This window comes from Ranitomeya imitator, chromosome 1 (genome assembly GCF_032444005.1).
Source record: "Ranitomeya imitator isolate aRanImi1 chromosome 1, aRanImi1.pri, whole genome shotgun sequence".
NCBI classification, from domain to species: Eukaryota; Metazoa; Chordata; class Amphibia; order Anura; family Dendrobatidae; genus Ranitomeya; species Ranitomeya imitator.
This window is the reverse complement of record NC_091282.1, coordinates 812,378,332-812,393,562: the sequence shown is the minus strand read 5'-3', so window position 1 is coordinate 812,393,562 and position 15,231 is coordinate 812,378,332. Positions and strand designations below refer to the sequence as shown.

Below are 15,231 nucleotides of genomic sequence, written 5' to 3'. Positions count from 1 at the left end.
AGGGGAGTAGAGAAGGAGATCTTGTGAGGATCGGAGGTTGCGTGTAGGTAAGTATTGGGAGACCACGTCACAGATGTATGGAGGAGACAGGTTGTGGATGGCTTTGTATGTCATTGAAAGGGTTTTCAACTGGAGTCTCTGGGCAATGGGGAGCCAGTGAAGGGTTTGCCATAGGGGAGATGCTGGGGAATAGTGGGGAGACAGGTGGATTAGTCGGGCAGCAGAGTGTAGGATGGATTGGAGTGGTGCCAGAGTGCTAGAGGGGAGGCCAGAGAGTAGGAGGTTGCAGTAGTCAAGACGGGAGATGATAAGGGTGTGCACTAGGATTTTTGTGGTGTCACGGTCAAGAAAAGCAATAGGTTACAGTAGAGTAGAGCCTGTTGAAAATAGTCTACCTTGTTGTAGTGGTGGCCTAAGAAGTCCTTTGGCCAAAACAAAAGCTGCTGGTTTTGTATGTGGTGATGAGAACTGTTATTAATGTGTGATTAGTGAGGAAATGGCGCAGAAGTGGAGTTTTTCCAAGAGGGTGGTGGGACTGTGGACGGTTCGAGGAGTGGAGGCGGGGTGGAGCCTGGGCGGACTCTCAAGGGGGCCCCAAAAATGTTGCCAGTATGGGGCCCCGAAATTCCTAAGGGCAGCCCTGCCCCGGACACTAGGGTTGCGGGATATTAGGGGCAGCAGACCATAAGGGGGCCGCTCTGTACAGTTGTCCTGTTTACATACTTCCACTAATTACTGTAAAATGTATAGGGGCACTCTAGCCGTGTGTGGGGTAAGTATCGCTGCAATTGCTGGCACGCCAGCCTGAGCCTATTGCCTAAACCACGGCAATCTTCTGCCTGCCTGCCTTGCGCACTCAAGCACAGCTTAATGCGCATGTCCGTGGCTAGATCGCCAGGCCTCGGCTGACGTGTCTAGCGGTACCTGAGCGCTAGAGAAAACTGTTTGTTTAGCTGTTGTCTGAAAAGTGTCTACGATACCGTGCGCTCCAGTAACACAAGTAGCCGCCTTTACAAGCGCCTTGCTTCTGCATGTGTCTTCTCCAAAATGGCTGCTGCACGGAAATCACATAATGGTAGAGAGTGCTCTAGTGCCAGTATGTTCTGAATGGAGAGTAGAGCATCTGAGTGACGTACGGGAAGAGCATGTCGGAGTAAGAGGAGGTGGGAAATGTCAAGATTTCTGTGCTTTCCAACCGGCGGTCCTGAGCCAAAGGCTTCCGTTCATGTCTGTAGCCTGTGACCATAGCTACAATGGGACCCGTACTCCTGTGTCCGTGGGTGGGCGGCAGCTGTAGCCTGAGCTCACTACTGCTTGTATGGATGACGGTGTAGTGGATGCAACAAGTGCAACATCGGAGTAGTGGGGTCCCCTAGCTCGGGTCGGGCTTTATTGGCCTTGCAGTGGTGTACAGAATAGCTGAACCTCAATGTTTAATGGCGTTTGCTGGGGTTACAGTCATACTTGGAGCCTGCTGCTGGGAGACACACCCAAAATGGCTCTGAGGCCTGGAGAGGGGTGGTGGCAAAGGAGCCCTGAGACGTAGAGAAGTGTAAAGGGTCCCTAAAACCTAGAGGTGGGTGGGGGTTTACATGGAAACACCAGTAGTATTAGGGTACATTCCCATGTTCATGTATACCCCTCCTCACATGTAAAGCGCCATGGAGTAAATGGCGCTCTAATAATAAATAATAATCTTCAGGAATTGCTGTGGGTTTGACGCTGTGTTCTTGTGCAGCGTCCAGATGTTACAGCATAGTGGATGGGATTTGTAGAAATCTCGCCCACTATGCGTGCAGCGGCTTCCCTGCGGAGACGAGCATGTGGCTTGTCTTTCCAGACTGCAGCACGTCTATTTATCTTGCACAGACGCTCAGTCTCCGCAGGAGAAATGTCAGGCTATGTGCACACGCTGCGGGTCCGCAGCAGTTTCCCATGCGTTTACAGTACAATGTAAACCTATGGAAAAAGCAATCCGCCGTGCACATGCTGCGGAAAAAACCACGCGGAAACGCAGCGGTTTATATTCTGCAGCATGTCAATTCTTTGTGCAGATTCCGCTGCAGTTTACACCTGCTCCTCAATAGGAATCCGCAGGAGTAAAACCGCAGTGGAATCCGCAGTAATTCCGCAGGTAAAACGCTGTGCCTTTTACCTGCGGATTTCACAAATCCGCAGAGCTCCAACATACGTGTGCACATACCCTCATCCGCACAATGTATTGGACGCGGTGATTCCGCATGGTTTAGTGATCACCTGTGTTCAATATACGGCAGCAGTTTGGACGCAATGAAAATATGCTGCATCCATAGCGCTGCTAGTTCCTGATCGTGGGCACATAGCCGTAGAGACTTTGCATTGGCAAGCACAAAGCTTCAAACCGAGACCTACCGTATTTTTCGGACTAAAAGACGCACTTTTTCCCCCCAAAAAAAGGGGGGAAAATGGGGGGTGCGTCTAATAGTCGCAATGCAGGCTTACCTAGGTGGCAGAGGTGCGGTGGCAGAGGTCCGGTGGCAGAGGTGCGGTTGCGGGGGTGTGGCGGCAGAGGAGGCGCAGTAAGCGGGGTCCCTTTCCCCGGTATGGTGATGCAGCAGGCCCGGTATGCAGCAGAGCCGGGTGAATCCTCTTGTTATCGGTGGTGGCGGCCATTTTCCGGAGGCCGCGCGTGCGCAGATGGAGCGCTCTGCTTCCCGGAGCTTCAGGAAAATGGCCGCCGCGATCTCCATCTGCGCACGCGCGGCCTCCCGCGGCCATTTTCCTGAAGCCCCGGGAGCAGAGCGCTTCATCTGCACACGCGCGGCCTCAGGAAGATGGCTGCGCCCACCGATAACAAGAGGATTCACCCGGCTCTGCTGCATACCGGGCCTGCTGCATCACCATACCGGGGAAAGGGACCCCGCTTCCTGCGCCTCCTCTGCTGCCACACCCCCGCAACCGCACCTCTGCCACCGGACCTCTGCCACCGCACCTCTGCCACCTAGGTAAGCCTGCATGGTACGCTAGGGACCCCTCTCACGCCATACCTCTCACTGCACCTCCTGATCCCAGCACCTCCTGATCCCAGCACCTCCTGATCCCAGCACCTCCTGATCCCAGCACCTTCTCATCCCAGCACCTTCTCATCCCAGCACCTCCTGATCCCAGCACCTCCTGATCCCAGCACCTCCTGATCCCAGCACCTTCTCATCCCAGCACCTTCTCATCCCAGCACCTTCTCATCCCAGCACCTCCTCATCCCAGCATCACCCCACCTTGCCTCCTGTGACCCTGCTCTGCCACCGCCATAAGATACTGTAAATTCGGACAATAAGACGGACCCCCATGTTATAAAAAATCTTTTTTTCTGCAATTTTCACCCCAAATTTGGGGTGCGTCTTATAGTCCGAAAAATACGGTAGTTATAACTTTTTTTTTTTGTTTTTTCAAAATATTATTCAGATGTAACCCTTTTTGTGACAGGGCCAATTTTGACGTTCATGACCAGGCCATATTTTACCATTCTGACCACTGTCACTTTGTGGTAATAACTCAGGAACACTTCAGCGGATCTCGGTGATTGTTTTCTCATGACACTTCGTGCTTCATGTTAGTGGTAAATTTAATATGACTTTCGTTTATTTGTGAAAATATTAGAATTTTGGCAAAAAAATTTTTTTAAATTGCAGTTTTCTATCTTTTTTAGCCTTAGACCAGTTAGTCATAATGTACAAAATAATTACCGTAATACATATTTCCCATATGTCTGCTTGCGCATCATTTTCGAAAACAATTATTTTTGTCAGGATGTTGGAAGGGTTATAAGTTTAACAGCAATTTCTCATTTTTTTTTTAATTTCAACAAATTTCCAAAACCTGTTTCTTTAGGGGCCTATGTATTGGAAACTCCCCACAAGTGATACCATTTTAAAAACTGCGCCCCTCAAATACCACAAAAGTGCTGTCCGGAAATGTTTCAACATGTGCTACACAGGAATTAATGCAAAGTGGGATGGAAACAAAATAAATTACATTTTACCTCTAAAATTTTGCTTTAGCCCCATTTATTTAAAAACTTTTATAAGAGGTAGCACCAAAAAGTGAACCCCACACATTGTTACCCACTTTCTTACGAGCACAGCGATGCCCCACATGTAGTCAAAAACCTGTTTGGACACAGAGCAGGGCTCGGAACGGAAGGAGCAATATTGGAGTTTTGGAACACGAATTGGCTGAAATAGATGGCGGGCACCATGTTGCATTAGCTGAAACCCCCACAAGTGACCCCATTTTGGAAACTACACCCCTCAAGATTTGTATCCAGGGAAATAGTGAGGATTTTGAACCCAAAGGTACTACACAGAATTTGGTAACATTAGGTTTTCATATCATCATTTTTTTAAAACCCTAAGCCCAACCCATGAAAGAAATAAAAATCATAAAATAAAAAAATGTAATCTGACTAAAAGGATGGTAAGGAGGGTGTGCAGAAAGTCACAGCCCAAGTGCTGTCCTAATTACTAATTATTGGCCTATAACAGTGATCAAAAGTCAGCAACCAGTAAGAACAATCCCAGATCTTACTGTTAAATGCCGCTGTCAATATTTGACAGTGACATTAACAGCGCGCCATTCTATCCCCTCATCAGCGCTCTAGTGACGTGATTACAGGAAGCTGTTGTGTTGCCATGACAGCCAGGGGTCTGCTGAAGACCCCAGTGCTTGTCATCATGGTACTCCTGTGAAAGCCAGCCCGTGACTGGTGTGCACAGGAGATCGGGATTTTAGCTACACATAGCAGTGCTAATACACTAAAATGCATAGTACAAGTGATCAGACGATCGCAGCTTAAAGTTCCTTAAAGGGACCAACACACAGTAAAAAGAAAAAAAAATTACAAAAATATAAAAGTTCAAATTGCCCTCATTTTCTCCTGTTTAAAAATTAAGAAAATACACACATTTAGTATCATTACGTTAGAAAAAGTCTAATCTATGAAAATATGAGATGCATTAATTTGACCAGTAAACAACCTAACGGAAAAAAAAAAACTGAAAAAAATGTTATGACGGGCAGTTTAAAAAAAAATCATATCTACCCCCAAATTATATCAATAAAAACATCGGCTCGGGGCGCAAAACATAGGTCCTCACAGAACAAATATCATGAAAACTGAAAATGTTACTGCTTTTGGAAAATGGCGACACAAGTAAAACTTTCTTCTTTACAAATTGCAGCATTTTTTTCACCACTAAAAACAAAAACTATCCATGTTTGGCATCTGCGTACTCCTATTTCCAGGTCAATTTTACTGTTAAACGCTGCAAATAAATAAAGATTAAAAAAATAAATTGCACAATTGTACACTTTTGCCATTTCGCCACACTTTGATTTTTTTTTCCCCCGCTTTCCAATACATCATATGATAAAATAAATGGTGTCTTTTGAAACTAGAACTCGTCTTGAAAAAATAAGCCCTCATGTAGCTATATCGACGGAAAAATAAAAAATGTATAGCTCTTGGAGTAAGGGGAGGAAAAAACGGAAAATTGCCTGGTCTTTAAGAGGTTAAAGCCCAGAATGAAATCATGCCAGGCTCCCTATTTCATTGGGAAGCAGCTGGGAAAAGTTGTTCTGGTTCGGCATGTCTGGAAAGTGGGTGGAAAGCTGGTTACTGTTATTTTTTTTACCTTTACCGCCTAACCTAGGAACGTGGAAAATGTGAACTTTATACATTTACACGTGTTTATCCATCTGCATCTTTTTTTTTTTTGCAGCAAAAAATACTGCGCCTTTGCATCACGTCCGTACAGCCCTACAGAGAATGTGACCTCCTTACCCGCAGCCTCATTAGGAAGTCTGATTTTTATTGTAGTGGGTTTTTTTTATTTTAAAGGGTCCAATATTAATTAGTATTTTAGATTTGATTTTCCTCCAGTGTTTGAGTTTTTACCATCCATGATTTCCTCATCTGAAAATGACAATTGAATTGCTAAGCTTCTCCTCCTAGTAATGAGCGAGCGTGCTCTGGTGTTATCCAAGTATCTCGGGCGTGCTCGTATATTATGTTCCAGTCCCCATGGTTGCATGATTGGCGCTGTTTGTTTGGCTATCCCCACTAGGGTTGAGCGACTTTTACTTTTTTAGGGTCGAGTCGGGTTTCGCGAAACCCGACTATCTCAAAAGTCGAGTCGAGTGAAATCGGCCGATTATGGCGAAAAGTCGGGGATCGACCGAAACATGAAACCCAATGCAAAGTCAATGGGAATTTTTTCTTTTTTTTCTTCTCTCTCTCCCTCTCCTTCTCCCTATCCCTCTCCCTTTCCCTCCCCTCCGTCCCTGAACAGAAAAGCTGGTGTTACACATTGCAAATTGCTACAGCGCACAAGCGACAAGATGACGATAGGCGTCCACGCCCCTAAGACCTATGTCATCACTCTGCCCACGCTCCTTCATTGGCTGAAAAAATGGCGCCAAGGGCGTCAAACGACACGCGACTTTGGCGCGAAAGTCACGTACCGCATGGCCGACCCCACACAGGGATCGGGTCGGGTTTCATGAAACCCGACTTTGCCAAAAGTCGGCGACTTTTGAAAATGAACGATCCGTTTCGCTCAACACTAATCCCCACATGTGTTGCGGTTGCCTAATCATGCAGCTGCAGAGACTCAAATGTAATATACGAGAAGGTCTGAGAACACTCGAGCACGCTCTCTCATCACTATCTCCTATCCAGTACCAGCACATGGATGGCAGTGTGTGCTCTGTGTTTTATCATAGATCCATGACTTGATCTTTTTTCTGAAGTAGGAAAAGGTAGAAAATCCAGCTTCACAAACTTTTTTTTTTTTTTTTTTAATACACAGTATATTTTTGCTACACCGAACCGAAACGTCGCCATCGTGGGCTCAATAAAATAGCTCCTTATTCACAGATAGTGGTGTGCTGCTTCCTTTTTTGGACTACTATATGAAAAAAATAACACGTCAATTTCTTTGTTTCAGAAAAGATTGGTCTATGAACCAATGTCAGGATGACATCAAGGGCAAAGAAGCGCATTGTTCTTCCCTCTCGTCCTGAGCCTCCCAGTGTAGATAACATTCTAGAAGATGTTTGTGGTGCAGTAGTATCCGATCCCGTGTTTGTTTGCGACCTTAGCGATGGTAAGCAATACTCGTAGTGCTGACTATACGTAACATTTGTCCTTCCTTTCACTCACGCTCCTTTCTGTACTATTGTCAGATTTGCTGATCCCCTCCCAGGACCCCTGCAGCGATGGTGACCGGCAGTACATGCAGAGTCGCTCCTATGTGCAGCTGAACAACCAGTTGAAAGAAGCCCAGGTTGAGCTGAAAGAAAAATATGAGTCTTTGAGAAATTCTGGAAAGACGCTAGAAAAAGTTATAGAGGAGCTGAGAGAGGCGGCCATGTGATACCACCATTGCATGCTATTGAATATGTATGTTTCATTGATGGGAGTAATTATCTGAAGTATGCTGATGATTTGTAAGAGATGTATAGCGCCTGGGCATGGTGTCACTTCATTAGGTATGTGCGTCTATCAGTTCTCCATGTGGTACAGCGTAGAAGATACAGACCTGGTCATGAACATTGTAGAAATTCTGGAAAAGAATGGCTACCATGGCTATGTGGAGCACCGTGATAAAGCAGCTGGGGAACTTGCGATTTCTTCCGCTTCAATGGTAATTGAATCCAGTGGAATATCTTTCCTTATTCTTTCCCCTCATTCTCTGAAGGAAACTTGGTACAATTGGGTATCTGAGTGGTGCCTGATACATGTTATTGAGAACAACACTGCTAGGATAGTGCCAATATATGTCGATTTGCAACATACCCAGAAACCAGATATTTTGAATTGTGTAGAAGGCCTGGAGTATAACAGCCGATTTTTTAAACGTCGAATTCTAAATACTATGAAGTCCGCAGTCCGCGGCTGACCATACCTCTACAGTTCACGCTTTAGTTTTTCTTTAAATAAAAGGTATTGAAATTCCCCAGAACAGTACTTTTTGTAGCTAAATAAATTGGTAATGTAGTCTAGATTTCCGTGTCTGTGCTGTCACCAAGTGAAGGCAAAGTGTTGATTAATAGTTAAGTACCGGAGACCTATGGTTTTTAGGACTTCTTTATACTATATCAGGGCTAAGTTCACACAGCATTTTGGCTGCTGCTGTTTGTATACACTCAGTAAACATCCAACACTGGCCACATTCTTGATGAATAGATGCTGTGGCATCCTTCCACCAATACAGAAGAAAATAGTACATTTTATTATTTGAAGTGGCCCGCAGTACAGAAAAGCTAAGTCACCTGCGCTTTACTGTACAGATAAACTCTGTGTAGTCACATACAATTGTACTCTGGTGAATGGTGAGGACTATGGCAACTGTAAAGTATAAACTTGCAGCTTTTCCCATCATGTGTGGTTGGTGAAGTGTAAGGCCAGGTGCCCACGATCGGAAGTAGCAGCGCTTTGGATGCAGAGCATGTTCGCTGCATCCAAAGCACTGCCAGCAGTTGAACTCGGGTGAATCCGCATGTGATCACTGAACCGTGCAGACACACCGCATCCAATACATTGTATGGGTGACATTTATCTTGTGGAGACTCGCGCCTCCACAAGAGAAATAGTCGTACTGCGGTCTGGAAAGATAGACCGCATGTCCGTCTTCACGGGTGAGCCGCAGCGTCTCTGGACGCATAGTGGATATGGGATGTTTTGAAATCCCATCCACTCTGCTGTAACATCTGGATGCTACAGGTTTGGCGCTGTATAAATACACAGCGTCAAATCTGCAGCAACTCTGGGTCGTGTGCACCTACCCGAAGACATAAGGCGTCTTAAGGTAAAAAGAATAACTGACCCACAGTTGGGGGCTACATTCTTAGTCTAGGACAAACCACTAAGAGCTTTGCCTTATCATTGAGAGATCCTGTTCAGCGCTGATCCTATCAGTTCAGGAAGGGAAGCTGAACCCTAAGGGTATGTTTCCACGTTCAGGAAACGCTGCGTTTTTGACGCTGCGTTGAGCCGCAGCGTCAAAAACGCAGTGTCCAGATGTTACAGCATAGTGGAGGGGATTTCATGAAATCCCGTCTCCACTATGCATTAAAAGACGCATGCGGCATACCCGCGAAAACGCACATGCGGCGCGTCTTTTAAGAACGCAGCATGTCCTTACATTGCAGAAACAATGCAAGGACAGCGCAGGTGACCTGCCAGTGACCTCTGGTGCAGATTTGGTCAGGATTTTACCTGCATAAAAGCCTGACCAAATCCTGATGCAATCCAGAGCGTGGACACATACCCTAAGGGTAGGTGAAATCTGCACCAAATCTGCATCTGAGGTCACTGGCAGGTCACCTGCGTTTTTTACGTGTTTTTGATGCGTTTTTTCCTCATGCGTATTTTCATTGCATGTGTTTTTTTGTCACTTGAAATAAAGCTAATTGAAAGTTGGCTTCTGGGAAGGCAAAAAAAAAGTGATTTCCTGTTTCCAGATATATTGGGGTATGTGCACACGGTCAGTAAATGCTGCGGGTTGGATGCTGCTTACATCTGCAGCATCCAACCCGCATCGTCCAGATGTTACAGCATAGTGGATGAGATTTCAAGAAATCTTATGCCCACTATGCGTGCACCGATGCACACAGCTCAACCGCAGAGACAGACATGCAGTGCATCTTTCCAGACCGCAGCATATCAATTTATGTAGTGGAGACGCTCAGTCTCCACTGCATAAATTACCCATACACTTTCATTAGATGCGGTAAAACCGCATTATCTTCCTAATCACATGCGTATTAAGTGCGGGAACGCAGCTTTCTACGCATGTGAACTAATTTATATAATGGTGTATCTTGTGACACAGCTGGAAGTACATGACAAAGGAAGTGTCCCTTCCAAAAAAAATAGAGTGGGGTTCCCCTATATTTGTTAACCAGCCAAGGAAAAAGCAGACAGCTGCGGCCTGGTATTCTCAGACTGGCAAGGCCCATGGATTTTGGTCCTCACCAGCCTAAAAATAGCAGCCCGCAGCCATCCCATAATTGACACATACAAAGATGTGCCAATTGTGGCACTTTACCTGGCTCTTCCCACTTGCCCTGTGGCAGTGGCAAGCAGGGTAATATTTGTGGGGTTGATGTCACCTTTGTATTGTCCAGTGACATCAAGCACACAGCTTAGTAATGGAGAGGTGTTTATAAGACACCTATGCATTACTAATTTTATAGTTGTATGGTAAATAAAGACACAGCCAGAATAAAGTCTTTTAATTGAAATAATGACACCAACTATTTTAATATTCTAAATTAAACCATACTTACGACCTTACCTAATTCCCCAAAGCCCTTGATCTCCTGTAAAAAAAAAAAAAAAAAAAAAAAGCAACAATATACCATACCTGTCCGCAGAGACGGTAATCCATAATGTCCCACGATGAGTCCAGCTCTGCCACATCTGGATGCCTTTGGCTGAACAGTGGCATTATTCCACCATCCAGCCTGACATCCACACAAAGTGGAGCTTGTAGATGACCACCGGAGATAACTCAGTCTTCAGCGGTCATCTGCACTGCAGTTCTCACGATCAGTTGACCTTGAGAACTTGGCAAGTGACCAGAGATAACCACGGCGGTCACGTGCACTGCAGTTCTCGCGGTCAGCTCATCGTGAGAACTGCAGTGGACGTGAAGTTCTGGCTGTGGCACAAGGTAAGACATTATTTAAATTAATCACATGTGTAGTAAGCTGTGTTTTCGCACTTAATACGCATGTGACTTTAAAGCTAATGTGGTTTTACTGCATGTAATGATAGTCTGGGAATTTACGGTGTGGAGACTGAGCGTCTCCGCAACATAAATTGACATGCTGCAGTCTGGAAAGACGCGCCGCATGTCCGTTTACACAGGGATGCCAGAGGTGTCTCTGAAGTGAATGCATAGTGGAGATGGAATTTCTTGAAATCCCATCCACTATGCTGTAACATCTGTCCGCTGCGGGTTGGACGCGGCGGATGTACGCCGTGTCCAACCCACAGCGTTTACTGAACATGGGAACATACCCTAATACTATGCACTGAGATTATATGCACTTGTGTGAATTGAGACATTTAATGCTGTGAAGAAACACATTAAAGAAGTTTTGTGTTTGAACTTTGTGGGTCACTGCCTCATCACTGCACAGCGTGGTACCGTTGCACTACACTGTACAGAGGACGTCCTTAAAAGCAGTACTGTGTGCACATAAATCATGAACCGCTGTGCAGTAACTCCTATCTAGTCATCTCTGTAGTGAGACAGCTAAAATGAAGTTGCTGTACAGAGGACGTCCAGTACTGTGTGGCTAAATATCATGGACTTCAGTGCATCAGCTTCGATCTAGTATTCTCTTTAGTGAGACAGCTAAAATGGAGTTGCTGTACAGAAGACGTTCTTATAGACAGTGCTGTGTGTCTTATTATCATGAACTTCAGTGCAGCATCTCTGATCTAGTCATGTCTATAGTGAGACAGCGAGAATTGTGTTGCTGTATGGAGTTTCATTATTTCTTGGCAAACCGTTAGACAAGATTACAGCCCCAATTCATGAAGAACATAATTTTGTATGCCAGTCTTAAATGATATATCTGAAACCTTATAGAAAAACAAAAAAATGTGCCTAAGCACTAACAGGCAGGTAGTTTCTAACTAATACAAAATCTTTAGGACAGAACACATTCTATAATAGGTGACACGATGCCTATGTAACCAGACCACCAAAGACAATAGCCATGGAAATTACTCCCACCAATCTGTATACATGCAAGAATGGAGTAAAATAGTCCACCAAAAGAAAGTTAAAACAAAGTAATTTTATTCAACTAATTATATAGAAGGCACCAAAAAAGACAACATTAAAAGAACCATATCATCTGTAGAAGACTAGGAATCAGGTGCAGCAAAAATCACTTGCAAGCACCCAGGTACAGCATAGTAGAGTCTAGGAGACATATGGATTTAACTAAGGTGACAGTGCTTCAAGTCTTATCCCGCGTGAAACGTGCGTTGGGGTTGCACTTGTGACTTGCAGGACAGCCATGGGTAAGAGCATTTACCCTTTGTGATTCTTCTGTTGCCGTGGTCAGCATTAGTATGTTTATAGATTATGATGATTTATTGGATATTTTACTTTTGGCACTTATGCTGACATGGCTACGTATATCTCACTGATTACCTTACGGAATATGACTTGAAGCACTGTCACTTTAGTTAAATCCATATGTCTTACTGCAAGACTCTGCTATGCTGTACCTGTGTGCTTGCGCGTGATTTTTGCTGCACCTGATTACTTGTCTTCTACATCTCTGTTACTGATATGGTTCTTTTAACCCCTTTACCCCCAAGGGTGGTTTGCACGTTAATGACCGGGCCAATTTTTACAATTCTGACCACTGTCCCTTTATGAGGTTATAACTCTGGAACGCTTCAACGGATCCCAGTGAATCTGACATTGTTTTCTCGTGACATATTGTACTTCATGACAATGGTAAAAATTCTTTGATAGTACCTGCGTTTATTTGTGAAAAAAACGGAAATTTGGCGAAAATTATGAAAATTTCGCAATTTTCCAACTTTGAATTTTTATGCAATTAAATCACAGATATATGTCACACAAAATACTTAATAAGTAACATTTCCCACATGTCTACTTTACATCAGCACAATTTTGGAACCAAAATTTTTTTTTCTTAGGGAGTTATAAGGGTGAAAATTTGACCAGCAATTTCTCATTTCTACAACACCATTTTTTTTTAGGGACCACATCTCATTTGAAGTCATTTTGAGGGGTCTATATGATAGAAAATACCCAAGTGTGACACCATTCTAAAAACTACACCCCTCAAGGTGCTTAAAACCACATTCAAGAAGTTTATTAACCCTTCTGGTGCTTCACAGGAATTTTTTGAATGTTTAAATAAAAATGAACATTTAACTTTTTTTCACAAAAAATTTAATTCAGCTCCAATTTGTTTTATTTTACCAAGGGTAACAGGAGAAAATGGACTGCAATCATTGTTGTACAATTTGTCCTGAGTACGCCAATACCCCACATGTGGGGGTAAACCACTGTTTGGGCGCATGGCACAGCTCGGAAGCGAAGGAGCGCCATTTGACTTTTCAATGCAAAATTGACAGGAATTGAGATGGGACACCATGTTTCGTTTGGAGAGCCCCTGATGTGCCTAAACATTGAAACCCCCCACAAGTGACACCATTTTGGAAAGTAGACCCCCTAAGGAACTTATATAGAGGTGTGGTGAGCTCTTTCACCCACCAAGTGCTTCACAGAAGTTTATAATGTAGAACCGTAAAAATAAAAAATCATATTTTTTCACACAAATTATCTTTTCGCCCCCAATTTTTTATTTTTCCAAGGGTAAGAGAAGAAATTGGACCCCAATAGTTGTTGTACAATTTGTCCTGAGTAAGCTGATATCCCATATGTGGGGGTAAACCACTGTTTGGGCGGATGGGAGAGCTCGGAAGGGAAGGAGCGCCGTTTGACTTTTCAATGCAAAATTGACAGGAATTGAGATGGGATGCCATGTTGCGTTTGGAAAGCCACTGATGTGCCTAAACATTGAAACCCCCCACAAGTGACACCATTTTGGAAAGTAGACCCCCTAAGGAACTTATCTAGAGGTGTGGTGAGCACTTTGACCCACCCAGTGCTTCACAGAAGTTTATAATGCAGAACCGTAAAAATAAAAAAATCATATTTTTTCACAAAAATTATCTTTTCGCCCCCAATTTTTTATTTTTCCAAGGGTAAGAGAAGAAATTGGACCCCAATAGTTGTTGTACAATTTGTCCTGAGTGCGCTGATACCCCATATGTGGGGGTAAACCACTGTTTGGGCGGATGGGAGAGCTCGGAAAGGAAGGAGCGCCGTTTGACTTTTCAATGCAAAATTAACAGGAATTGAGATGAGACGCCATGTTGCGTTTGCAGAGCCCCTAATGTACCTAAATAGTAGAAACCACTCACAAGTGACACCATTTTGGAAAGTAGACCCCCTAAGGAACTTATCTAGATGTGTGGTGAGCGCTTTGACCCACCAAGGGCTTCACAGAGGTTTATAATGGAGAGCCGTAAAAATAAAACAAAAATTTTTTCCCACAAAAATTATTTTTTAGCCCCCAGTTTTGTATTTTCCCGAGGGTAACAGGAGAAATTGGACCCAAAAATGTGTTGTCCAATTTGTCCTGAGTGCGCTGATACCCCATATGTGGGGGGAAACCACTGTTTGGGCGCATGGGAGGGCTCGGAAGGGAAGGAGTGCCATTTGAATGCAGACTTAGATGGAATGGTCTGCAGGCGTCACATTGCGTTTGCAGAGCCCCTAATGTACCTAAACAGTAGAAACCCCCCACAAGTGACACCATTTTGGAAAGTAGACCCCCTAAGGAACTTATCTAGATGTGTGGTGAGCGCTTTGACCCACCAAGGGCTTCACAGAGGTTTATAATGGAGAGCCGTAAAAATAAAACAAAATTTTTTTCCCACAAAAATTATTTTTTAGCCCCCAGTTTTGTATTTTCCCGAGGGTAACAGGAGAAATTGGACCCAAAAATGTGTTGTCCAATTTGTCCTGAGTGCGCTGATACCCCATATGTGGGGGGAAACCACTGTTTGGGCGCATGGGAGTGCTCGGAAGGGAAGGAGTGCCATTTGAATGCAGACTTAGATGGAATGGTCTGCAGGCGTCACATTGCGTTTGCAGAGCCCCTAATGTACCTAAACAGTAGAAACCCCCCACAAGTGACCCCATATTGGAAACTAGACCCCCCCGGGAACTTATCTAGATGTGTTGTGAGAACTTTGAACCCCAAGTGTTTCACTACAGTTTATAACGCAGAGCCGTAAAAATAAAAAATCTTTTTTTTCCCACAAAAATTATTTTTTAGCCCCCAGTTTTGTATTTTCCCAAGGGTAACAGGAGAAATTGGACCCCAACAGTTGTTGTCCTATTTGTCCTGAGTACGCTGATACCCCATATGTTGGGGTAAACCCCTGTTTGGGCACACGGGTGAGCTCGGAAGGAAAGAAGCACTGTTTTACTTTTTCAACGCAGAATTGGCTGGAATTGAGATCGGACGCCATGTCGCTTTTGGAGAGCCCCTGATGTGCCTAAACAGTGGAAACCCCCCAATTATAACTGAAACCCTAATCCAAACACTCCCCTAACC

The 15,231-nt window shown here is 44.4% G+C and overlaps 1 protein-coding gene across 1 annotated transcript; it reads left to right on the top strand.

Annotated features, from left to right (window-relative positions):
- Positions 1–1,085: 1,085 nt before the first annotated feature.
- Positions 1,086–11,156, top strand: C1H19orf25 (chromosome 1 C19orf25 homolog). Its single transcript, XM_069739531.1, has 3 exons — positions 1,086–1,163; positions 6,984–7,142; positions 7,222–11,156. The coding sequence occupies exons 2-3, from the start codon at positions 7,013–7,015 to the stop codon at positions 7,410–7,412; spliced, it is 321 nt and encodes a 106-aa protein (XP_069595632.1). The 5' UTR covers positions 1,086–1,163; positions 6,984–7,012; the 3' UTR covers positions 7,413–11,156.
- The last annotated feature ends 4,075 nt before the right edge of the window (positions 11,157–15,231 follow it).